General features: G+C 45.7%; 1 protein-coding gene across 8 annotated transcripts in view; it reads left to right on the forward strand.

The window, feature by feature from the left end:
- TEK (TEK receptor tyrosine kinase) overlaps positions 1–25,244 on the forward strand; it is a 62,890-nt gene that overhangs the window by 18,029 nt on the left and 19,617 nt on the right. Inside the window, exons 3-12 of one of the 8 annotated variants that reach the window (XM_008168739.4) lie at positions 5,549–5,659; positions 7,837–7,974; positions 9,414–9,545; positions 11,180–11,320; positions 12,475–12,603; positions 13,978–14,132; positions 16,193–16,331; positions 18,844–19,005; positions 20,869–21,003; positions 22,969–23,268. In XM_008168739.4, coding sequence (XP_008166961.2) covers positions 5,549–5,659; positions 7,837–7,974; positions 9,414–9,545; positions 11,180–11,320; positions 12,475–12,603; positions 13,978–14,132; positions 16,193–16,331; positions 18,844–19,005; positions 20,869–21,003; positions 22,969–23,268 — 1,542 coding nt within the window. The remainder of the gene's footprint in view (positions 1–5,548; positions 5,660–7,836; positions 7,975–9,413; positions 9,546–11,179; positions 11,321–12,474; positions 12,604–13,977; positions 14,133–16,192; positions 16,332–18,843; positions 19,006–20,868; positions 21,004–22,968; positions 23,269–25,244) is intronic. The other 7 variants (XM_008168740.4, XM_042850367.2, XM_042850366.2 and 4 more) reach the window with 7 other exon arrangements.

A 25,244-nucleotide genomic window follows, 5' to 3' on the forward strand; every position in this document is an offset into this window, starting at 1 on the left:
CCCCACTCAGCCTGCAAATCCGTTATTGTGTACAAATACTGTCAAGATGATGGGAATTGTAGAGTGAACATATAACATCACTTTCTCTTGCTCTCTCTCTCCAGTGAGCAGGGCTGAAGTTTCTTTGTTGTAATGTGGTGTGAGCAGGCCAGGTGGATTTTGCATTTTACTCTGAAGGTGATAAGGTTTGTGGTTGTTCTGGCCTCTGCTGAGAGTGTACTCCTGATTCTCAGGCCTGTCACCCAGAAAGCTCTGTCCCTTGTACTCACATACATCTCACTCTTGAGGTTGCCAGTTCCATTGTTCTGTTCAATGCGGGAGGAGGAGGGAAGGAGGGGGTTCATGACCAAGCAGGTGAGGCAGACCCTCAGGTAACAATCTACGAAAGGCTTTGAAGATGAGGGCCAAAATCTTGCATTTGGCCTTGTATCTAACAGGAAGCCAGTGTAGATAGCAGGTTATTGGGGTGATGTTCTCTTGACTTCTTGTGTTCCTCAGCAGATGAGATGATGGGTGCTGAGCCCATTGTAGCTCTTTAAGGTCAAGGGCTACGTGCCTGGGAAGAGAGACTTGACTTGAGAGCCCGACATGTGGATCACCCAGGCTAAATCTGTTATATCCAGAGGAGATATACTCTTCTTACCAGCTGTACATGGATTTAGATGGGGCATTTTGGGGGTCTTGATTATTGCATTTCTACTTTTCAGATGATCTTTGCTAAAAGCTTTGGCTGATATGGATCTCATCAGAGAGCCTGTTATATGCATTGACTAGTAAGCTTCTGGATGGGTTAGAAAGAGACATGGTAGAAATTCTCAAAGCTATTAAAGGCCACAGGGAGAGGAAAGGGAGGTCAGGGAAGGGCTGTGGGGTTTGGCAAAACTACTGTAGCTGGCAAATTTTTTTCCTCTCCACAGTTATTGTCTGAATAATTTTAAAGGCTTCTGAATACACTAAGGGTTTCTTCTCATCAGATGAGTTGAAAGGTGCACTGTGTGTCCAACTGAAGACAACGGGAGCTGTTGAATGACTGGCAATTTTGAAAATCTAGCAGTTGCTTTGGGTCCCTCTCCATCACACCACTTAAGCATGTGCTTAACTTTAAGTATATGAATAGTCCCATTGACTTTAATGGGATTACTCACATGCTTAAGTACATGCTTATATGCTTTATTGGGGCCTATGTGCCTATATATGGACGTAAGAGCCTAACTTAAGCTATTCATTTTTGACAATCTTGGCCTTTATAATGTGAAAATGTAAAGGAAGAACATTTTCTGCATGAATCTACATATAACATTTTCAAAGTAGAGGGCCAGTTCTCCTATATCCTGTATACTCTAGACTTGCCTGGCATATAGTATGTATAGTATAGAATCTATTCCTAGTGACTGAAGGGGAAAAAATTGTAACACAACTGAATCTCTCTACAGAGGAAGGGATGGTTATGGATTTATAGACATGTAAGCCAAAGAGAGCTGGGGCACTTCTATACCTCAGTTCATTGTGTCTCTTTAAGGAGTGGGCTCATATTGTAAAATAATTAATTAAATGCAGACCATAAGCTAAAAATACATTGGAACGGAGCCCACCAAGGAATGTGGGTTCCTTTCCATTACAACAATGCTGTGAAGAAAAGGTCCCATGGATAAACTAAACAACTCACACAAAGAAAATAGAAAGGAAAAATAAAAGCTGAACTGCAAAGCGAATTTCTCATGAAAAACAACAATTAATACTAGCTGTCTACATTTAAAACAAAAAGCCACCGAACCGAACACCCCAATACTTGGAGATAGGGTGCAGTTCCCAGCTAGCACAGACATACTCGGGCTAGCTCTCAGTGAGCTAGTTGCACTCAAAAAGTAGTGTAGCCATGGTAACATAGGTAGTGGCAGGAGGCGACATGAGCTATCAGCCCTGACTACAAGCCATACTTAGGGTGGCGAGCCCATACCGCTGCTTGCTGCTTCCAGTGTTGCCATGCCTACATCGCTCTTCTTAGCTCGCTAGTTCAATGAGAGCTGGTGCAAGTATGTCTACGTGTGCTGGGAATCACCCCCCAGCTCCGACTGTGGATGTAGTCTTGGGATCAAACACTTTAGTAGAGCTGGTTGAATCATTGTTGCAAGAAACTTATTTTTAAAAATTTTGCTTTATTTTCTGTTCACACATAGATTGCAGTTTTGCTCCTTGACCCCTGACTTCCCCCTCCTGGGACCCCTGCCCCTAACTGCCCTCCAGAACCCCATCCCCTACCTAAGCCTCCCTGTTCCTTGTTCCCTGACTGCCCCCTCCTGAAACACCCCCCCACCCTAACTACTCCTAGGACCCTACCCTCTGACTGCCCCAACCCTTATCCACACCCCCGCCCCCAGACAGACCCCCGGGACTCCCACGCCCCATCCAACCACTCCCCGCCCCCTGAGAGACCCTCCCAGAACTCCCGACCCTTCCAACCCTCCCCCTGCTCCCTGCCTGCCCCCCCAGGACTCCCCTTACCATGCCCACGCTGGTCAGACGCTGCCTCCACGTGGAGGCAAAACACACTGCGGGCTGCCGCGGGAACAGCCCCTCCCCCGCAGAGTGCTGAGGCAGTGGGAGGGGGAGAGCTCTGGGAGGGGCGGCGGCAATGGCTCACATTTCCGGGAGCCGCAGAACCCAAGCGCAGTGAGGGAGGATCCAGGGGGCGCCTGCCCAGGCTGCGGCCCAGTGCCCCCCCCCCGGGGTGGCTCCTGCAGCGGATGTATGTGGGTGGCGGTCCCTGCGCACCCCCCGGCTGCCCCCTCGCCGCGCTCGGGCTCTGTGGCTCCTGGGAGTGTGAGCCGCCACCACTGCCCCGCCCGGAGCAGGCTCAGGGCCCCGCGCCCCGGCAGCTCACACTTCCGGGAGCCGCAGAACCAGAGCGCGGTGAGGGCAGAGCCGGGGGGGCGCGCCTGCGGCCGGTCTGGGGTCCCGGCCGCCGGCCCCGCTCAGCCTTCTGCCGGCCTGGGGTTCCATTCACTCAGCCGGCAGTGGGCTGAGCGGGGCCGGCAGCCGGGACCCCAGATGGCAGCAGCGTGCCAGGCAAAATCAGCTCGCGTGCCACCTTTGGCACGCATGCCGTAGGTTGCCAACCCCTGGCCTAGATAATACTGTGCAAGGCCGCAAACCTGCAAACACTTATGCATGTGCTTAATTTTATGCACATGAGTAATTTCATTGAAGTGAGTAGAACTACTTGCATAGTTGGGCCAACTTGTGTTGGTGAGAGAGACAAGGAGTGACACTCTGAGTTAGTTTCCTAGACCTGAAGACCTAGACCTCTGTGTGGCCCAAAAGCTTGTCTTCCTCATCAACAGAAATTGGTCCAATAAAAGATATTACCTCACCCACGTTTTCTCTCTAATATCCTGGGACCAACATGGCTAAAACAACACTGCATATAATATAATACAGCATTTAAAGTGTCTTTATATGTCATTTCAAAATGGAAATAAGTCATTTCAAAATGAAAACTCAAAACTTCTCATTCTGAAAATGTCGAAATGGAATGGTTTAACATTGTGAGGGCTTTTTTGTAGGTTTTCTCCTAAACACATTTTTGGGAAAATTAATATGATTTCTCAAAGCATTTTTACTTCAATGGAAATTCATTTTCTGATGGGAAATGATTCCATCTAAGTTTCTCCAGCCAATGTACTAAATACCTAATACAGATAGATGGTGACAGAAGCCACATGTTATTCTTTGTTGTTGTTTTTGTTCTTTGGCTTTTGTTTCTGACCTAGCATTTATAAACTACTTCCACTTCCATCTAAAATGAATTTAATTACTTCAGTAAACAAATTTCAGCTACAGGCCCAAAATTTGCTTTCCACAATCTTTGGTACAAACCAAAATGTGCTTGCTTGAATGTTCGCACAAAGGGTGGGGGCAAGTAGTGTGAGCATAACTGGATGGAAAAGTGTCTGAAAAATGTACCCCATAATTCATACTGGTCTGTAGCCCGCACATCCTTTACCCTAAATAAAATATCCTATAAATGGGACGGCAGTAGAATAGGACCCAGAGCATAAGAACTTATTCCAGTGGAGACTCAGATTGTCTTTAGCAGATTCTGGAGGAGGTAAAATTCAGCCCTTTTAGCCATGAGGAGGGTGACTGCACTGCAAGACCTTGGAAGGTGGAAGGAAGCAAACCATGGTATGGAAGGGACCTACCCAAAGAAAAGCTAGAAATCCTTGGGAAAAAATAAGAAGACACAGAAGGGAGCAGTAAAACACAGTGTCCCATCCCTCTGAGAGTGTACTCATTGTCCTCAGTAAAAATGGGCCTAAAGTGTGAGGTTTAGATCCAGACTGAGATCTGAATATCCCCAAAGGTCAGTTTGAAAAATCAGAATTTTCTAATTTAGTAGGATAGCTTTTATAATGTCCACCCCTCCCTCCCCCCCCCCAAATATTATCACAAGAAGAGTTTGGCCTGGAATCTCAGATTTAGGTCAGAAAATTTTTCCCTCAAAAAAATCCCAAGTTTTCCACAGGAATTTTCAAAATGAAATTAAATCAAACTTGATTTAATTTCATATCAAAATCTTTTGCAACTGAAGTTTTGTGTAATTTTGACTTAAAATGTCTTTTTTTTTTTTTTTTTTTTTTTTCCATTATTGGTTTCTGGATTTTCAGGTTTCTCACTCCCCTACTCCCTTTCCTCCACTGGTAAATAGACAAAAAAGGTGTGAAAATGAATGAAACTCACTTTTCACACTTATTTACTGTTTTCCAGCTGGAAAAGATTGGAAAACAGCAGGAAAGTGTGTGAAAATAGGTTTGTGTTTTGTGCATTTTTTTTGTTTTGAATTTTCCAATTCAAGAATTTTTAAAAAATGCATTGAACTGCATATTTTCCCATGCAACGTTTAGATTTTGATGAAAAGATATATTCAGATAGAAAAAAATTTGATTGAAAAATGTTGCCCAACCCTTCTCAGAATACATTTATTCTGTTGTCCTCAGTAAGGAATGGTATCTTTCAGTACTTGTGGAAAGTGTGGTGAGCTAATTTTGAGCACTACACTATGCTATTTCTGTCTTCCAGTAGGCCTTATATGACACTGATGTCCTGACATTGTTGCATTTCACTACATCATGGAAACTTTCTTTGCCAGTGAAAGATCTTTTCCTAGTAAATTTACCCAGTACCTTACCCAATCTATTTATAAAAATTGTCCCTAGGGCTAAAAAGACTTGGGAAATTATTCTACAACTGGTTGGTTCTCTTGGTTAGGAATTGTTTCCAGTTATCCAGCCAGTATTAACATTATTATTAATTTCCTCTCCTTGCTTCTAGTTACACCACCTTATTGTTCAAGCCCCTATATGCCCACCCACCCATGCCACTGCTGAAACACAGAGCAGGGGCTGCTGATGGCAAAGGAAATCTAAACATATAAATCACCAGTGATGATTCTGCTGTAGATTATCCTCCAGCTTTCAGTTTAGGGGAATCACAGTCATTGATAATATTTATAGTCATTAATCCCATGTTTTGACCATTTTTATTTTAGCTTCCTTCCTCCCAGTGGCCTTAACTATGACAGTGAACAAGGGAGAACATGTGAACATTTCCTTCATCAGAAAGATTGCAATGGAGGAAGATGCAGTGATCTACAAAAACGGTAACGACTCTCTCTCTCTATTTTCCCCTCACCCATCACTGTGATATCCTAGCACCTGTGCCACTACATTAAAATAATTACTGGTGATGCTCTTGCTGTGCAATTAAAGGAAGCATCATTTCTTGTGCATTTAGTGCAGAGAAGGAGCCAGATTGCCAACCCTAGAAACAGCGTTGATCAAATTATTTGCTTCCCCTCCACAATCCCTTGTGCTCTCCAGTTCCCCAGTTGTTGTGCCTTTGCTTTTAATCTTATAACTCCCCGCCCTTGTATCTCTGCCTTGCATCCCTCAATATCTCCTGTGCTATGCTGCTCTAAGTGCTTCTGCCCCACTTCCTCTTTTTCAATTTACTCTCTGCTCCATGATTTAGGTTCCCATTGCTACATAGCTTACCCCCTGCCCAAGCTTAAGGAATGGAGAGACCAACAGGATTCCACAAGGGAGTAAGGGTCTGTGTTTGTGAATCACTTTACATAGGGTTACCATTTTTTAAAATAACAAAAAGAGGACACTCCAAGGGGCCCCGCCCCCACCCCAACTCCGCCCCTTCCCCACACTGGTCCCACCCCAGCTCCGCCCCTTTCCCAAAGTCCCCGTCACAACTCAACCCCTCCCCTGAATGCTCCGCCCCCTGCTCCTCCCCCTCCCCTGCTTCCCGCGAATCAAATGTTCGCGGGAAGCCTGAAACAGGGAGGCAGGCAGCAGGTAAGCTGGGGCGGGGGGGAACGAGCAGGCACGGCCCAGTCCGGCCCCCTGGCCGAGTGGCTCGGGCCCGGCTTGGCTTGGGCCCTGGGGCACCAGCCCCAGTTCCAGCGAGCGCGCCAGCCCCAGCGGTTCCAGCTTGGTTCAGGCCCCGGGGCACTGGCCCTGGCCGAGGGGCTCCGGCCCCAGCGGCTCCGGCCTGACTTGGCTCGGGTCCTGGGGCGCCGGCCCCGATTCTGGCGGAGTGCGCCAGCCCCGGCTCGACGCGGCCCCGGCGGTTCCAGCTCGGCTCGGGCCCCAGGGCACTGGTCCCGGCCAAGCGGCTCTGGCCCCGGCGGCTCCAGCCCGCCCCGGCCCCGGCAGCTCCAGCTTGGCTCAGGCCCCAGGACACGGGCCCCGGGACACGGGCACCGGCTCCAGCCCCGGTGGCTCCGGCCCGCCTCGGCTCAGGCCCGGGGCACTGGCCCTGGTTCCGGCGGAGCGCGCCCGCCCCGGCCCCGGCGGCTCCAGCTTGGCTCGGGCCCCGGGACACGGGCACCGGCACCGGGACACGGGCACCGGCTCCAGCCCCGGTGGCTCTGGCCCAGCTCGGCTCGGGCCCCGGGGCACCGGCCCTGGTTCCGGCCGAGTGTGCTGGCCCCGGCTGAGCGGCTCCGGCCCGCCCCGGCCCCGGCGGCTCCAGCTCGGCTCGGGCCCTGGGGCACGGGCACAGGCCCCAACCGAGCGGCTCCGGCCCCGGAGACTCCAGCTCAGATCAGGCCCCAGCGGCACCGGCCCGTCCGGCACCGGCCCCAGCCCCAGCACCGCCGCCGGCCAGCGGCCAAGCACCGCCGGCCCCAGCGGCTGCGGCTCCGGCCCCAGCGCGGATCAAAGCCCCACAACCCCTCCCTATTTTCCCGGACATGTCCGGCTTTTTGGAATTTCCCCCCGGACGGGGATTTGATGACCAAAAAGCCGGACATGTCCGGGAAAATCCAGACGTATGGTAATCCTACTTTACATGATCAGGGCCTAACTAATGGCCAACACTTATATATGTATGAAAGTGTGAAACCATAGAGAAGAGGCCATTCAAAGTGACCTTATTCATAAAAGGAAATATTTGCAAATATACATACACATGTACCACACCATACGAATAAGCTGGCATCTGACTAGCTGAAGCACAAGGTGAGCTGATCCTCTAAAACAAGCAGAATTCTGCAGTTCACTGATGGCACAGTGAGTATCCCTGCAGCTACATTCTTCAGACATTAATTACCAGGTTGTTCAACTCCTATGCAGTGGCAGCTGGAGGAGAGGCAAAGAAGAGGTTTTATGCCCCAACCGTGTAATGGTCAACAGATTTGTTTTGCGTGGTAGACAGCTTGCTTCATCTGAGATGTCTTCCCTCACTGGCTGACCTGAGCTCCTCTTGTGAAGGGTTAAATGGATGTTCTGCTCTATTATGATGGTTTTTATGCCCTTCTCTCAGGTTCTTTCATTCACTCTGTGCCCAGGCATGAAGTGCCAAATGTGCTAGAAGTGACCTGCTCTGAAGCAGGGGTCTACTCTGCCAGATACATAGGAGGAAACACCTTCACCACTGCTTATACAAGGCTGATAGTAAGACGTAAGTTTCCCTCTTTTGTGTGTTGATCAGTCTTTGTTTTTGTGTTTTGAAGTGCTGTTACAATAAAATGGAGAGCCAACCTTTGTAAAAGCAAAACAGGGGCCAAATTCTCAGTTGGTGCAAACTGAGACCGTTTGACTCGAAGCAGGGATTTTGGCCCTATCTGCCTACTGTGTGCATGCTGATGCTGCTTTTGAAAAGGTGGGAGCCCAGCTTTCAAAAATGCTGTCTTGGGCAGCTCCATCAACATGACTCTGACCCAGAGTTTGGTCTTTGGGGTTTTACCATAGGATTTCCTAATAGGTGCCAGCCAGTGAAAATTCTGTTTAGATGTCTAGAGGACTTGGGGCCTCTTTTGACATCCAAATGCCACGTTGACACATTAAATGCAAGCTTAAATCTGAAAATTCCAGCCCAAGTCTGGATTTCTCTAGTCATGTTTCTCTGTTATTGGAGCTGCCTCAAGAATTTTCCATCATCACCTTCACAATCATGGCTTTGCATTAGAAGATCATAGGAAGTATACTTACTGAGAGAGGGTCACATACTGAACACTGCTGAGCCCTGGGAGCTCCCTGCAGTTCCTCCAGCATCTTGCAGGAACAGGTCTAGCATGATGTTTGTGCTTGTAATGGAGTTTAGGGCCCGGTCTTTGCCCCTCTTGAAGACAATGAAAAAATTTCTATTGGTTTCCAGAGTTCAGGAACCGGCCCTTAGCAGCTTATCAGCCTAGGAAATGGTAAACAATGATCAAGACAGGAGTTTGTGTTTACACTTCTATTGATTGTTTTTAAACAGTTTATGGAGATAACAGTGTGCCATACTGATCCCTGGTATAACTCCAGCAAAGATAGTGGGTGAATTAGCCCTAATATGTTTTTGTCTCCTTGAAAGAAGAATACTGTGACAGAAATTTTCTCAGATTGCCAACCACAGGCACAAAGCCAGAAATGTTGAGCTTAAACCTGCTGGCATGTTATAAGCACCACATCTTTCAGATCAGATGTAACTGAGCTCCTGAGTATTTGTAGTCATAGTCCTGGGTATTTATCAGAGCAGAAATGTTAAACATAACATCCTTGCCCAGACAGTGCAACTCTGCTGAATACCAGAGAGTGCAATTCCTGCATTAAATCCTCCCTTCAGTTTCAAATAGCAAAATTCTACTTTGCTTCCTTTCTTAAAAGCGTGGTGTAGAGTTACAGTGCGCTGATAAACAGCTGCTCTGTTCCACTTGAGAGATGACTATTTCTGTAGCAAACAAAGTGACACTTAATATAGTGTGTATAGTTTTTAAAGCCCTTTAGGGTCCCTATGAATCAGAGGCGCTATATACAAAGCCAGTGTTATCGCTTTAATCAGACAGATCGTCGTGGTTTGTATAGTTTGTGAGTGTGTGAGAAAGGAAACAATTTACTATTATACTTTTTGCATAAAAGGCTGTGCAGCTCAGAAGTGGGGCCCGAAGTGCAGCTCCATCTGCCCGGTGTGCATGAACAATGGCATATGTCACGAAGATACTGGAGAATGCATTTGCCCTCCAGGCTTTATGGGGAAAACATGTGAGAAGGGTAAGTACACACTCTCTCTTCAGATGTATCATTTATTTCTACACAGCAATGTTGGCAAAAGTTACAACTGGACCTCGGCCCCAACCACTGTGGCTTTAAGGGCCTGCTTGTCACAGGAGAGGAGAGTTCATGATTGAGTCAACATGCCTGATGCTGCCTACTCTAACATGTGGGATGCATGATAGAATGTTCAGGCCTTAATATTCTGATTGTAGTGCGGTGCTGCAGACATCAGAACTGAACTACAGTAAGATCTGACATCTGAGCTGTGGTACTATAGAACAGATACATTCAGTCCTGTAATCTCAGGAAAGTAAAATCCATTAAGGCCCTCATCTTGCAAACATTTACACATGTACCTAACTTTAAACAGGTAAGAAGTCCCACTGAGGCCAATGGCACTACTCACCTGCTTGAAATTAAGTATATATATATATATTAGGGCTGTCGATTAATTGCAGTTAATTCATTGAATTAAACTCAAAAAAAGTAATCATGATTAAAAAAATGAATTGTGATTAATCACAGTTTTAATCACACTGTTAAACAATAGAATACCAATTGAAATTTATTACATATTTTGGATGTTTTTCTACATTTCATATATATTGTATTCTGTGTTGTAATTGAAATCAAAGTGTATATTATTTTTTATTATAAATATTTGCACTGTAAAATGATAAAAAAAATAAATAGCATTTTTCAGTTTACCTCATACAAGTACTGTACTGCAATCTCTTTGTCGTGAAAGTGCAACTTACGAATGTAGATATTTTTTTGTTACATACTGCACCAAGGAAAAGCGTGGGACCCACCACAATAGCGTCAGCCATTTGCCACTATATATATAAATACGCTCCTTATTTATTATGTTATCCCTGGTAGAACAGTGTTGGAAGAGACCATTGACCATTCAATACTGTATTTGTTTGTTTAATTATAACTTCCATGGCTATAATGTCACTCATGGATATAACATGGCTGGTTACTCTAAAGCTTATGTGTCATACATGTGATGTGGTATTCAGCATTTTGTTATATTCTAAATTACAATGGCAGATCTGGAGGTTTTTCTTGACCCTTTGCTGTGAACAACACCCTCAAAGAAAGAAAACTTACCTCTCCTTGGAAACATGAGGTTAAATCCTGGCCCTCATTCTGGCAAAACTACCATTGATTTCAGTGAGCCCAAGATTTCATACTAGGTTGGAAACGTCCAAGATTTCAACCATAATCAAGTTGGTTCTAGGAAAGTTCTAGGTCAGGTCCTCAGCTGGTGTAAGCCAGCATAGCTCCATCAAATTCAAAGGGGTTACAGTGATTTGCACCAGGTGAAGATCTGACCCTGAATATCCAAAGCACTGGATGTTCTTCTATTTCCTCCCCTTAAAGAAAATCCAAGGTTGTTTTCATTGCTTAAAGTTATCTTCACTGCAGCAGCAGCGTAGGTCATGCCTGAATCTTGCCTGATGATTGACATAGTTATGGATTTTAATGGACCCAATATTGGGGGGTAAAAATATTTATTTTCCATTTTTTCTATTTCTTTAATGTTGCCTAATGATGTATCACTGGAAGAACTAGCACTTTCATGGCCTTGACGCTGTTGGGCCATTTTTTCCCCCCTTCTATAGCTTGCGGAGACAACACATTTGGCAGAACCTGTAAAGAAAGCTGTAAAGAGAACTCAGGCTGCAAATATTATATGTTCTGTCTACCAGATCCATATGGCTGCTCTTGTGCTACAGGATGGAAGGGCCTGGCATGTGATGAAGGTACAGTCACAAACATGGTGCATTGAAAGTTTGCTGCTGCTTAGTGTGTGTAAAACACAAAAAGAAAAGGAATGGCAGTGGGACAGAGCCAGGCTGTTTATGCCCAGCCCACGTACCATCAATTTCCCAATCTATGAAATAGAGATAATAATCAGATCTACCCCAAAGGAGCATATGAGATTTGCAGATGAAAGGTGCTGTATAAGTGCAAAATATTGCCAGTATCCCATAAATTAACTGATTCTGTAACTGAAATTTAAAACATTCTATAACCTTCGGTACATAGGTGCTGGAACTGGGGACGGGGGGGGGGGGGGGGTGCTGCCACACCTCCTGGCTTGAAGTGGTTTCCCTTATATACGGGGTTTATAATTTGGTTAAATGGCTCTCAGCATTCCCCCCTCCCCGCCCCATAAAAATTGACCCCTGCCTTGAGGATCCTGTCATATTTCTAAGGATAAAAGTGGGTTACGTCAGTACCCATTCCTGCAAACTGCCAAGCATCTTCAGCTTCCATTGACTACATATTAGACTGTAATCTCTTGAGGACAGGGACCAAGTTTTCCTATCTGTCTTTGCAGCATCTAGCACAATGGTGCCATAATCCCGATAGGAGCCTTTGGGTACTAGCACAACTCAAATAATAATGGCTTCACTGGGAGTTGAAGATGCTTGCAACTTCGCAGGATGACAAGTACAGAAACAGCTTTGCTCTGTTTTGTTGTCGTCATGATCCTCGAGACGCTGTATTGATGCTTTAAGCACAAAAGCCTTCGCAAACTCAGTCCAACTGGATCAGTGGTGGGCAACCTGTGGCCCGCGGGCCGCACGTGGCCCATCAGGGTAATCCGCTGGTGGGACACCAGACTGTTTGGATGCTGGACGACACTTCCCGCAGCTCCCATTGGCCGGGAACGGCGAACCGCGGCCATTGGGAGCTGCGGGCAGCCGTGCAAATGTAAACAAACGGTCTGGTGGCCCGCCAGCGGATTATGCTGATGGGCCGCACCCACCATTGAACTAAATGGATTGAACTCAGCCTCAGAGTTTGATGCGTAAGATTCTGAAGTAATGGAAGATTTGTAGCATGCAAAGCAAGTTGCTTTTATTCATTCCATGCTGTTAACACTTACCCTGAACACCTGTGCTTGCAGAGTGCCAATCTGGTTTTTATGGGCCGGACTGTAAACTCAAGTGTAATTGCAACAATCGGGGGAAATGCGACAGATTTAAGGGCTGCCTCTGTCAGTTTGGCTGGCGCGGTCTACAATGTGAAAAAGAAGGTAAAGCAAGGTAACACTGTAGTAAATGGCCTCTTCCAGTGTGATTGAAACAAATCTTCATGCTGGCGTAACATTTCCACCTATGGTTGATAGCCCATGGCAGCTGCCCCGTTTCATTCTGGAGGGCACAGGACCCGGTTCCAATCCTTTTCTCTAGCGCAATGGCTGCCAGCCTCTGTTCGGCCCACCATGTCTGGTGCCTCAGGTTTATGAGTACTAGTCTAGGATACCTCTCCCTACATTAGAGCTAGATTATCCAACCCTTCCTCACACAGGCTTTGACTCTGACATGAACTTCAGTGGAATACTTGTGTAAGTACTTACTGACATGAATAAGGGTTGCACATCTAGTCCTTACTGCTGACTCTCAGGGCTGGCTCATGGGGCACTGCCACTTCCTTTGTCCCATTCAACTGGGCATGTTCTTGCACCAAGTGTCTCTTGGTGTTCTCTAAACCCCAAGCTTATCATCAGACTGGAATTTGAAGCAACACTAGCTCCACGGGGAGTTAGGCCTTGCACAGCTGAATGGGAGACAGTAGGCACTGGCTGACACAGGAGAGTCAGGAGGCTAAGCTCTGTGCTGATTCACACTCTGTGCAACCCCATTGAATTCAGTGGAGTTGTCCAGGGTATAAATCAGCATGGAATTTGGCTTTTACCTGGTAAACTGATAGAATAGCCCCAAAAGATTGGGATCTATGTTTTAGACTAGGGTGCCCAGACGTTCCGATATTATCGGGACCATCCCAATATTAGGGGCTTTGTCTGATACATGGAACTATTCCCCCTGCTCCCCCCCACCCCCCAAAAAAAGTGTCCCGATTTTTCACACTTCCTATCTGGTCACCCAATTGTAGTCCCACAGTAGCCTTCAAATTCTCAGGAGATAGGCGACAGGAAGGAACATGCATATATTGTTCCTGACTCACAAGGTCTTTCAAGCTCAAGAAGTGTGGGGAGGGTTGAGATCATGATCAGATTGCAGCACTACCCAGATGTCACTGCTGTCTTCTTATGGGCCTGGGCAATGATGAGCTGCAGGGGTGTTGCACATTAACTCAGAGAATGCAATGTGTGATTTTCCAAAAGCTAGATTGTTTGTGCTTGGTATGTTTTGGGTCTGAATCTTTTCTGACTTAGTTTTACACTGGTGTAACACCCCGGACTTTGGTGGAATTATTTCTGATTTAATCCTGTGTAAGTGAGAGGAGAATCAGGCCCACTATATCTCAGGTCTACAATTTGTTCAACATATGCACTGGATTTGAATTGTAGCTGCTTTTTTTAACCTCTTAGCTTGCTCAGTTTTATCTCTGAGGGGGGAAAGCAATCAGCAGATGTCATGTTGTGAATATTGGGTTCCTTACACAGGTTCAGCTGATGTGTCACCTCAGATAAAGCACTTGCCAGACCATGTGGAACTCAATTCTGGTGCAGAGTTTAAGCCTATTTGTATAGCCACTGGCAAGCCACTTCCTGTTACTGAAGAATTTAAACTGTTGAAACAAGATGGGACTGTCTTCAAGGTAAGTCCCTGGTTGGTTTCTACACTGTTTCTTATTTTTATTATTATTGTTATGTTTATTTGTTAGTTATTGCACACTAAAGACATTTTGACCAAGTACACTTCCTTGGTGGTATGAAAATGCCCCGAGATCTTCAGGGCCAAATTTTCAACCAGCTTCTATGAACTTGCCTAGACTCGTAGAGGTGCCAATTCAGGAAACTATCCCTATTCCGCAAAAGCATTTAGCGCATGGTCATCTGTCTAGGGACAGACTTAAGCATGTGCTTCAGTGCTTTTCTGAATCAGATCCAGAACTTGCTGTATAATGGTGAAAAAGTGTGTGAGTATTTGTTCAAACTCCCCTTGGTTGGTAAGTTCATCCATGTTTGCGCCGCTTTTTATTCACTGTTTATGGCAATTTGTGCAAACAGGCTTCTGTTTGCACTATTGTTTGGGGGAATGTCTGTCCTTCTTACAAATTCCCCTACTTTGCATACAAACCCTGATATTTGTCTGTGAAAAAGAGTGTTTGCTGTTCTGTTTGTCATTCTTCATTTGTTTGTTTTTTCCCTGTTTAAATAAAACCTCTACCCCGATATAACGCAGTCCTCGGAAGCCAAAAAATCTTACCGCATTATAGTGAAACCGCGTTATATCGGGTAGGAAAGGCTGTGCCTCCCCAAACAGCCTGGCCCCACCCGCTATCTGATCCCCACCTACTTCCCACCCCCTGACTGACCCCTCAGAACCCCAGACCCATCCAACCCCCCCACCCTGCTTCTTGTCCCCTGACCACCCCCAGAGACCCTCTGCCCCTTATCCAACCCCTCGGCCCCGGCCCGGCACCCTTAACACGCCGATCAGAGCAGCATGTCAGAGCCGTCCCTAGAGGGGTGTGGGGCCCGGGACAAATCAGCCTCCCCGCTAGTCTCCTCACCATCCGCCCAGCACTCCCACCCACCTGGCTGCCGCTCGCCTCCTCACCCCACCTACCCACTCGCCTGCCCGCTGCTCGCCTCCCCTCTAGTCTCCTCACCGTCTGTCCGGCGCGCCTCCCCGCATCCGCCTGCCTGCCTTCTCACCCCTCTCCTGCCTGCCGCTCACCTCCCAATTCACCTCCTCACCCCGCTTGCCCACCCGCCTCCCACCCTTAACACGCCGCTCAAAGCATGTCGGAGCCAGACATGCTGACCTGCAGGAGCACGCAGCCACGCCCCCCCCGAGCGCTGCTTTACCATGTTGTATGCGAACCTGTGTTATTTTGGGTCGCGTTATATCGGGGTAGAGGTGTCGTTTAAGAGGTAGTAGAAAAATATCATGTGACTTGGATGACTAGCCAAACACAGTGAATAATAAGTAGCAAATGACTGAAATTAACTGTTTGTGAACAACACATAGGCTCACAATTCACCACCCAAACTATTCAGCAAAGACTGAATAATTAATGCTCTTGCAAAACTCAAAACAGAAAAAGGGCTGAGTTCTTTGGATGATTTACTGGTAGTTGCTAATTCAACCAGTTGTAGCAGCAAAACTGAGTAAATAACACTGATGTGCAATGGCTGTAAAATTTCCTTCAGAGTTAGATACATTTTATAGATGGGTGAAGAGGGCTCATACATGCAGAGCAGGAAATCAATGGAAGTTTTGTCACTGAGGCCAATAGAAGCGGGACTTTCTCTGAAGTACTTTGGGATTTTTTGGGAGGACCGATATTATAAATGGAAGCTATATTTATTATTGTTCCATGTTAAAAGCTACATTAAAGGAAAGTGAAGGTGGCAGAATAAAACATGCAGTAGTCAGGAAATAACATAGCTACAGTAAGATCAAAATCAGAAGTTACCAGGGCCATTTTGTCTGCTCTAGAAAACTCCTGACTGAGGTGTAATATACTACATGTAATGACTACATGCAGTATACTAAGGGCCTGATCCAAAGCCCATTGAGGTTAATAGGAGACTTGCCATTGGCATTAATGGATTTTGGATGAGACCCTAAATTAGGAGGAGGCGTGACTTGGAGGAGGTTTTTCATTGTTCAGGTTTGTCAGACCCTTCTTATGATTTGTCATTTCAGCCCGTCTCATTTGTTAGCAATCGCTCAGAGGCAAAGTTTCATATCAATAGAATCCAGCCCCCTGACTCAGGAATATGGGTTTGCAGTGTTGAGACAGTAGCAGGGATGGCAGAAGAGCCTTTCCATGTTACAGTTAAAGGTAAGGGTCTCTGACTCATGCGCTTTTAGATGTCCTTGCATCCCCCTTTTAACCCGGGCAAGCTTACACCGTTAAATGTCCATAACATTCGTGAGATGCTATCTATCTTCTAGCAGTTTCTGTTCAGAGATCTGATAATGCATTGAGTTGAGTCATGAGCCCATTTCTTTATGTCATGTTTATACAAATACTTAACCCTTTCCATGTATATTATCCTGCTCCATCATTTATGCTCCAGCTATGCTCAAAGGGCCTGAACCAAAGCCTACATTATTAAACTCAATGGAAGTCCTTCCATTGACTGGAAAGAGCTGTGAATCAGGCCCAGAGCTTGCTGCTCTGCTGATATTTAATGTAGTATGGAAAATCTTCTTTAGCGACTAGGACAAGTATTTTCAAACATAGATGTGTAAATTAGGCACTGCCATCCATATTCACTCATCTTAATAAAAGAAGCCCAATTGTCATGTGTACTGAGCACCTAGAAAACCAGAGACTTCAGAGATACAGGCGCTCAGATGGTGCTTTGGGGTTCAAGCCAGACCAGTAAGAGGTTGTGTCGCCGCCTGTCCTGCAACTTTGGATGCCATCAGTGCTATGCCGCTATGGCTCACAGCCCGAACACCAACAGCCAGCATACAAGCAGGCAGGTCACACCCTGGCTTCCACAACCCAGTTACTTTTTGCAGAGCGACCCCCAATACTCTCACTCCCGAATTTCCCCCAAACTGTCTGCCAGTGTGACAATGTTCCCAGAATTGAGAGTTACTGCGTTACCCCTCTCTGCCTCAGCAAGTGAGAGTTTTGATACTGCTAAGCTCTGTCACAACTCCCTGACACACCAGCTTGTCTGCCTTGCCAGCAAACTCCTCAGGACTCTGCCAGTCCAAACCTTGTCCTGCAGGTAACAAACAGTGACCCCCAACTTCCAAGTTCCCCAGAGACATCTTCCGGCAGAGTCCTCTCCTGGAAGGCTCAAGAAGTTATTCGTTCATTGCTCCTTTAAAGAGACAATACACTCCAATTCATTAATTTAACTTGGGTTTGACAAACACTTTTACTTCAATCACTGCACAGAATTGGCGTTTCGTAAAAGAAAAATAAGTTTGTTAAGCAAAATTTCAAAGGTCTGTAAAGGAGTAAAGGTAGAAAGGGTTACAAGCAAACAAAAGTAAAAATACTCTTCTAAGACTAAAACTTAATTTCAGCAAGTTACAGTCTTTGCCTAAGCAGGTTTCTCACCTATATATAGTTCCCAGAAACTTCAGCCCCCTGGGTTGAAGGCTCCAATGTCCTGTGATTTGAAGGGCTCTGGTCCCGTGAATTTTATGGGGCTCTCTCCCCTTTCTTTGTATAGTCCAGTACACTTTTGAAATGTAGTCTTTGAAAAGTAAGCCAGCCCAAGCTTCTCTCTCCTGCTGGGATGTAGACATCATGCTGTTTTCCCAAAGTTCATTTACCCTGTTAAAGATGCAGGAAGGCTTCCTGTTGATTTTCCATCCCTGTGCTGATCTGGATGTAAACTAGGCTTACATTGCTTTGATAATGCTTAATTTATCTTGGAGACAGTAGATAGCTACCTTCCCTGCTGTTTCTCTTTGTACACACCCATCCATACCTCATGCAAGAATATTAATGATCAGTGAGTTATCAGTTTTCCAGTGATACATTACACGCTACCTTTTGGGTCTATATCATGACAATAGTATATTAGGTGTAGTGAGTATGTCAGGCTTGACAAGAGTTGCTGACACAGAGAAGTGAACCACCAATGGGCCTCTGTGTCTCCCTCAGCAGCTCTAAAAATCAGGGTATGTAAGTAAGTGCTACTCAAAGTGAATAAGAGTTATAGAAATAGGACCCTTACAGTAGGGAGCATATTGACCATAAGGGGACACTCTCTAGATCAAAACCCATATTTTAACAGTCTTCCTTCCTCTTGATAGTCCTACCTGGGATTATTAAAGCTGAAAGAATTTTTAAAATCTGATGTATTTTTATTGAGGATAACATTTGTTTACTTTCTTGGCATTTCATTCAGCCTGGACAGTGTTTCCAATCAGTTTCACTTTCTGGTTCTCATGGACTGGCACAAGATTGGAATGGTTTTTATTGACAACACTACAGGGAAATGTTTAAATAAACATCTGCATTCAAAATATTAAAACAGTTCTACCTTGAACAGCCACCTCCTGCATTGTAATTTTTATGAATTGGCAAATGAATGGGACGGTAAAGATTGAAAAAAAAAATCCAAGCGTTTGGAAAGGGATCTAAACCCTCATTTTTTAGGATATAATCCCACCTCTAACTAATGGGAGTTAGGAAGAAATTTTCCCTACCACAGAGAAATGTTGTTGAAGCAGCTGTCAGAAACAGGGTACTGGAGTAGACGGACCATGCTCTGATACAGTCTGGCAATACCTGTATTCCTATGAATCCAGGTAGATGCCACAGTTTTATTAATACAGACAAATAAAAGATCTGATCTAATAGTCACATTCTTGCTCAGTTCCTCCTGTGCCTCAGTATGCTCCGAGGATGATAGACAGTGGACATAATTTTCTCATCATCGCTATCAATGCTGACTCCCATACTGGCGACGGACCGATTGTGTTAACCAAGCTCCTGTATAAGCCTGCTAAAGGTTATCAGCCCTGGATGTCAGTGGAAGGTAAGGGTCAGTCCTTTCATCCCATCAATCATACAGAAACCTCATGTGCAATCAAGCTGAAGCAAAATTAGAATGTGGTGTTCGCTCTAAAGTAAAATTCTGTTCTGAAAAATGACTTTTACTTATGCAGGGCTCCAAAGAACCTACGGCGGGCCCTGACGAGCAATTCTTATGTAGTTTTTAAGCTAAAAAGATATTAAAGCAGCAGCAGAAGCAAATGGTCTCAGGTTTTTATAAGATATAAAACCTGAGATTGTGTGTTATACTGGTGGTGGTCCATTGTGTTGAAGTTAAGTATATGGCCACAGCAGTTGTTGTAGTGATGTCCAGGAACTTCCAGTTCCCACAGGGGCAGCATCTGCAGGTCTTTGGAGAGACAGACCTGTGAGGAAGACCTGTGAGGCTCCTATCACCGTGGTACCCAAGTACTGGCTTCTAGGACTTCTAAAGACCAAGGGCAAAGTTCAGATTTGAGTCAAGTGAATTTAAGTAGCCTAGAGGAGAGGATAAATTGGTGTAGCTTAACCACTTCATCCAGTCCCCTCAATGTACATTAAAGCCATGTAGACTTTTTCTAGATTCACGTAGGCTTACATGGGCTCACTTACATGTTGGTGAGTATGTGAGTAACTTACAGACACACACCTTATACATCACTCTAAATTTGACCTATTGAGTGCAAGGGAATGTAAACAAATGTATTTCAGCCTCTGACAGGCCAGAAGCGAGGAGCGTAGCTAAAAAAAAACAATAAACTGCAGGATGTAAGAAGGTATAATCTAAAGAAGCCCCCATCCTCTTTAACTGACACCTTCTGACTCCTCAATGTGTAATTTACTCCAGCTTGGTTTCCCTTACATCTCAATAACTGGATGCAGGTAGCTATAAGGGAGTATGCCTGATTGTATGGGAGTCTAACCTATATCCCTTTACACATCGTCTTCAGTAGACACCAAGTCTCTTTGCTGGGATCTCTTGATGAAACACAGATACATCAACACTGAGGATTCTTGAGCCTTTAACCAACACGTTCACGGGTATTCAGGATTCCAATTTGTTCTTTCCAAGCTTATATGTTATGTCCATCATTGTGGTATCTGAACTCCTAATAGCTAGACCAGGGGTAGGCAACCTATGGCACGCATGCCAAAGGTGGCACGCGAGTTGATTTTCAGTGGCACTCACATTGCCTGGGTCCTGGCCACTGGTCTGGGGGGCTCTGCATTTTAATTTAATTGTAAATGAAGCTTCTTAAAGATTTTAAAAACCTTATTTACTTTGCATGCAACCATAGTTTAGTTATATATTATAGACTTACAGAAAGAGAGCTTCTAAAAATGTTAAAATGTATTACTGGCACCCGAAACCTTAAATTAGAATAAATAAATGAAGACTCGGCGCACCACTTCTGAAAGGTTGCCGACCCCTGAGCTAGACCAATGACATCATTAAGGCTCCAAAAGAGCGAAGAGGTCTGCCTGCCCATATCTGACTACAGGATCAGATTGTTAGATCTTTGGATCGGGGCCAGCTCACTTGGGGCCAGATTTTCAGAAGTGCTCAGCACCCAGCAGCTCCCACTGGGGACTCTGAGCACGTCAGTACTTTGGAAAAGCTGCCCTTTTGTATCTCAAGCAAGGCTGGGCATTGCTGGTGCTTTAACCCGTCATAAGCAATACTGTCATAATGGTAATTAACGTGTACGTCTAAACAGCTCACCCTAGAGTAATGGGGGTAAAGCGGAGCCCATAACCTTGACCTCTCTCAAGAGCAGACCCAGCTGTGATGCGGGATTCAGAAAATCCCTTATTATTTTTCAGAATGGAATGGAGGGTTGACCTTTTTTTCTCCTTTCGTTCCCAGTGAATGGAAAGAGCAAGAAATTAGATAATCTAGAACCCAAAACAGAATATCAGTTCTGTGTTCAGCTAAGCCGGCAAGGGGATGGTGGAGAAGGGCATCCTGGACCACAGGCAAGCTTCACAACAGCTGCACTTGGTACGTAGGACTTTTGGCCTTTCACATGGGGAGCTTTCAATCAGCCTTCTTCGTTTTCTTTGCAATGTGCACAGCCGCATTCAGCTGCATGCATGCCAAAGCCCACTGAAGTCAATGGAAGCCTTTCCATTGATTTCAGTGGGTTTTGGACCAAGCTGTAAAACAATATTTCTCAAACGGTGAGGCCAGGGGAGGCTCAGATCCTTTCAGAGGAGTCTCAAGCAAAGCAAAGGAAAATGGGGGAAGAATTGCAAAAGTGGCTAAATATAATTCTCCCCATTTTACAGGTGGGAAAACTGAGGCACAATGAGGTTAGTGCCGCACAGAGAGTACTCAGCTATGTTGGGGATAGAACCCCTTCTTCTGGTTACTAGTGATGGCTCTAACCATTAGACTATGTTGACTTCTTTAAGGTAAAGACTATTTAAAAATCAGAATCTCATACTGAGTCAAGGAACAGGAAGAAATCAAATACTTAAGCACTAAATAAATGACCTCTTGTTTACTGAACCCTTAAAATGGAAATGACCCAGCAATAAAAAGAGAGGGGCCTGGCCCTTTCCTCATGTTTAAAAACTTCCACTTTGCATCAGTAATCTCTCAACCCTCCTCCATCCCAGTGAAGGACACAAGGTCAGCAGTTCTTTATATGGAGCTTGTGCACACCCGCAACCAACCAGGGATCTACTAGCTGGGGAGTATTAGCTTTCTTCCCTCCACCCCATCTCCTTCAATGTCATTTGAATTCCCAAGTCTATTATCTCTATCCACACATTGTCCCATAGCTCTGTTGTTTTACTTAACCACACAGAATATAGTAATTCAGGCCCCCTCATTCTCCTTCGAAGAACTGTAGGTAGTGAGAGGGGCGTTTACTTTTGCTATTCTGCTCTAGCGAATGTGACTGTGGACAGGAACTAAGTGAAAGGGTCTGATTCTCCATTGCCTTGCCCCATGTGTAGTCATTTACAGCTATAAAAGTGAATGTAGAATGCTGCCAAATTGACATATTAGCCCAGGGATCAGCAACGTTTGGCACACGGCCCGCCAAGGTAAGCACTCTGGCAGGCCGGGCCGGTTTGTTTACCTGCCGCGTCCGCAGGTTCGGCCGATTGCGGCTCCCACTGGCTGTGGTTTGCCGCTCCAGGCCAATGGGGGCTGTGGGAAGATGTGGCCAGCACCTCCCTTGTCCGGCGCCGCTTCCCGCAGCCCCCATTGGCCTGGAGCAGCGAACCATGGCCAGTGGGAGCCACAATCGGCCGAACCTGCGGACGCGGCAAGTAAACAAACCGGCCCGGCCCGCCATGGGGGCTTACCTTGGCGGGCCGCGGGCCAAACGTTGCTGATCCCTGTATTAGCCTTTTACGTGCACTTTCTAGCACTATCAATGATTATACACAGTGCAGGGCAGTGGAGAATCAGTCATCAGGTAAACAATCTTTCACAAAAACAAAGCAAATGAAGCCACATGAATCCTTCAGTCCAGGAGGGAATGTGGCTGGAGGAGGTGGCTAGAGAAATTCCAGATTTTCTGAGGAGCAAATGGCATTGCAGAGAAACTGAAGATCTGAAATCCACCGCCCTGCTACTTGTGGCAGGCCCAGCGGCATCAGAGATTGACAGCACTTTCCAGTGGCATCATCAGGGCACTGCAAAATGCTAAAGTCATTTAAAAATGTCAGTATTGTGATCCAGGCAAGGATGCCATGTCCCTGAGAAGCAACCCAAAACACACCAGGCTTGGGCTGAGCATTTGACCTCAACAGCAATTCTAGCCTCTGCTAGGTATGAAGGACAACATTTGAACTCTGGATGCCCTCAGGCCTCACTTGGCGATGCAGAGCACTAACCGCTAACCCAGAAGGCCAGTTCCAGATTATTGTTTTAATACCAGCCTTTGTGTGCAAGTATCCAGAAGACATAAAATCAAGTTTTTTCTCTCTCTCTCTCTGTGGATTCTCTAAGGTCTTCCTCCACCAGAAGGTCTCACCCTCCTTCCTAAAAGCAGGACATCTCTGATTTTGTCATGGCAGCCAATAGCACAGAAACCAGAAGATGACCTTCTTGTGGAAGTGGAAAGGACGAGTGTGAAGGACAACAGTGGTGATGAGGACAGACCTGATATCACCCATGTGCCAGGAAATATATCCACTCTGGTTATTGATGATTTAGAACCCAGACAGCAGTATAGGTGCAGGGTACGTGTGAATACCAGGTCTGAAGGAGAGTGGAGTGACTATTTGTATGCATGGACCTACAGTGACAGTAAGTGACTGGATTCACTTTACTTTATTTATTCCTTTCTCTTCCTCTTCCCCCCTCCCCGCTCCCAGCAGGATTCTGATGTTGCTAGAGGTCTCTGTAAAATGTAATTGTTTGACAGGTTTGGTCACAGAGACCCACTTGGGGCTGTCACCTGATTTGCTGAAACTACCTCTGAGCCAGTCTTCCCTGCCAGCTTGGGACTCCAGAACCCTGTCTTGTTGAGCCAGACACGCAAACCTTCTGCAGCACAGACCCAGGGTCTGAACCACGCTCCCAAAGCTGCAGACTTAACTGAAAACAGCTCAGCAAGTGCTCCTGTCTCCAGCACTCAGACGCCCAGTTCCCAATGGGATCCAAACCCCAAATAAATCCATTTTACTCTGTATAAAGCTTATATAGGGTAAACTCTTAAATTGTCCACCCTCTATAACACTGATAGAGAGATATGCACAGCTGTTTGCTCCCCCAGGTATTAATCACTTACTCTGGGTTAATTAATAAACAAAAGTGATTTTTATTAAGTATAAAAAGTAGAATTTAAGTGGTTTCAAGAAATAACAGACAGAACAAAGTAAGTTATCAAGCAAAATAAAACAAAATACGCAAGTCTAAGCCTAATACATTTAAGAAACTGAATACAGGTAAATCTCACCCTCAGAGATGTTCCAATAAGCTTCTTTCACAGACTAGACTCCTTCTTAGGCTGGGCCCAATCCTTTCCCCAGTACAGTTCTAGTTAGTTCCAGCTCGGGTGGTAACTAGGGGTTTTCTCATGACTGCAGCCCCCTTTGTTCTATTCCACCCCCTTTTATAGATTTGGCACAAGGCAGGAACCTTTTGTCTGTCTGGGTCCCCACCCTTCCTTCTAAATGGAAAAGCACCAGGTTTAAGATGGATTCCAGTACCAGGTGACGTGATCACATTCTCCATTCTTTCAGGGCTGGCCTGCACGTACCCAGGAAGGTTTGCGAGTAAACAGAGCCATTCACAACCAATTGTCCTAGTTAATGGGAGCCATCAAGATTCCAAGCCACCATCAATGGCCCACCCTTTGCATAGTTACAATAGGACTTCAGAGTAATACTTCATATTTCTAGCTTCAGATACAAGAATGATACATTCATACAAATAGGATGAACACACTCAGTAGATTATAAGCTTTGTAATGATACCTTATGAGAGACCTTTTGTATAAAGCATATTCCAGTTACATTATATTTACACTTATAAACATATTTCCATAAAACATATGGAGTGCAACGTCACACCAATCCTCTGCAATGATAGCATAGTGCTTCTGAATGCGCATTTACAGCTGCTTTTAGCTATTGTTAAGAGGGATAGCTGAGGGTCAGCACTAATTCTTATCCCCCAGTCAGAGACTAAGGATGTGAGTTTCAAAAGTTCCTAAGTGACTCAGGAGCACAGGTCTCAGTGACTTTCAATGGGACATGTGCTCCTAAATCACTTAGGTGCTCTTGAAAATCCCACCCTGAGGGCCTGATTCTCAGAAGTGCTGGCACCCACAGCTCCATCCAAGACAACAGGATCTCCATTGATTTGGAAAATCTGGCTGAGTTGTACCAAGCACTGAACGGTGAGGAGAAGGTGCAATGTTTGTGCACTATACTGAGTGCAGAGAGTAGTTGAGTCTATCGTAATGTTGGTGCTAGAATCCTCAAAGGAGGTAGGAAGGGATGAGAATGTGGTAAGGCCATAGACTCACCTGCCCCCCAGAGTACTGTCACCGCAGCCACACTCCCTGGGGCTCATGAAGTCATTGTGCTTGCCTGAGGCACAGTGCTTCTAGTACGCTCCTCGGGAAGGACACATCTCTGCACTGCTCACGCCTGCAACCTCAGTGCTAATCCCATTCGCATAGATGCTTACCCACACTGGTAAAGGTTGCACAGCTGGGCCCTGCATGTATTACAAACATGACAGTGGTGACCTGCTTCTGGAAATATCACAATAGG

This window comes from Chrysemys picta, chromosome 6 (assembly GCF_011386835.1).
Source record: "Chrysemys picta bellii isolate R12L10 chromosome 6, ASM1138683v2, whole genome shotgun sequence".
Taxonomy (NCBI): domain Eukaryota; kingdom Metazoa; phylum Chordata; order Testudines; family Emydidae; genus Chrysemys; species Chrysemys picta.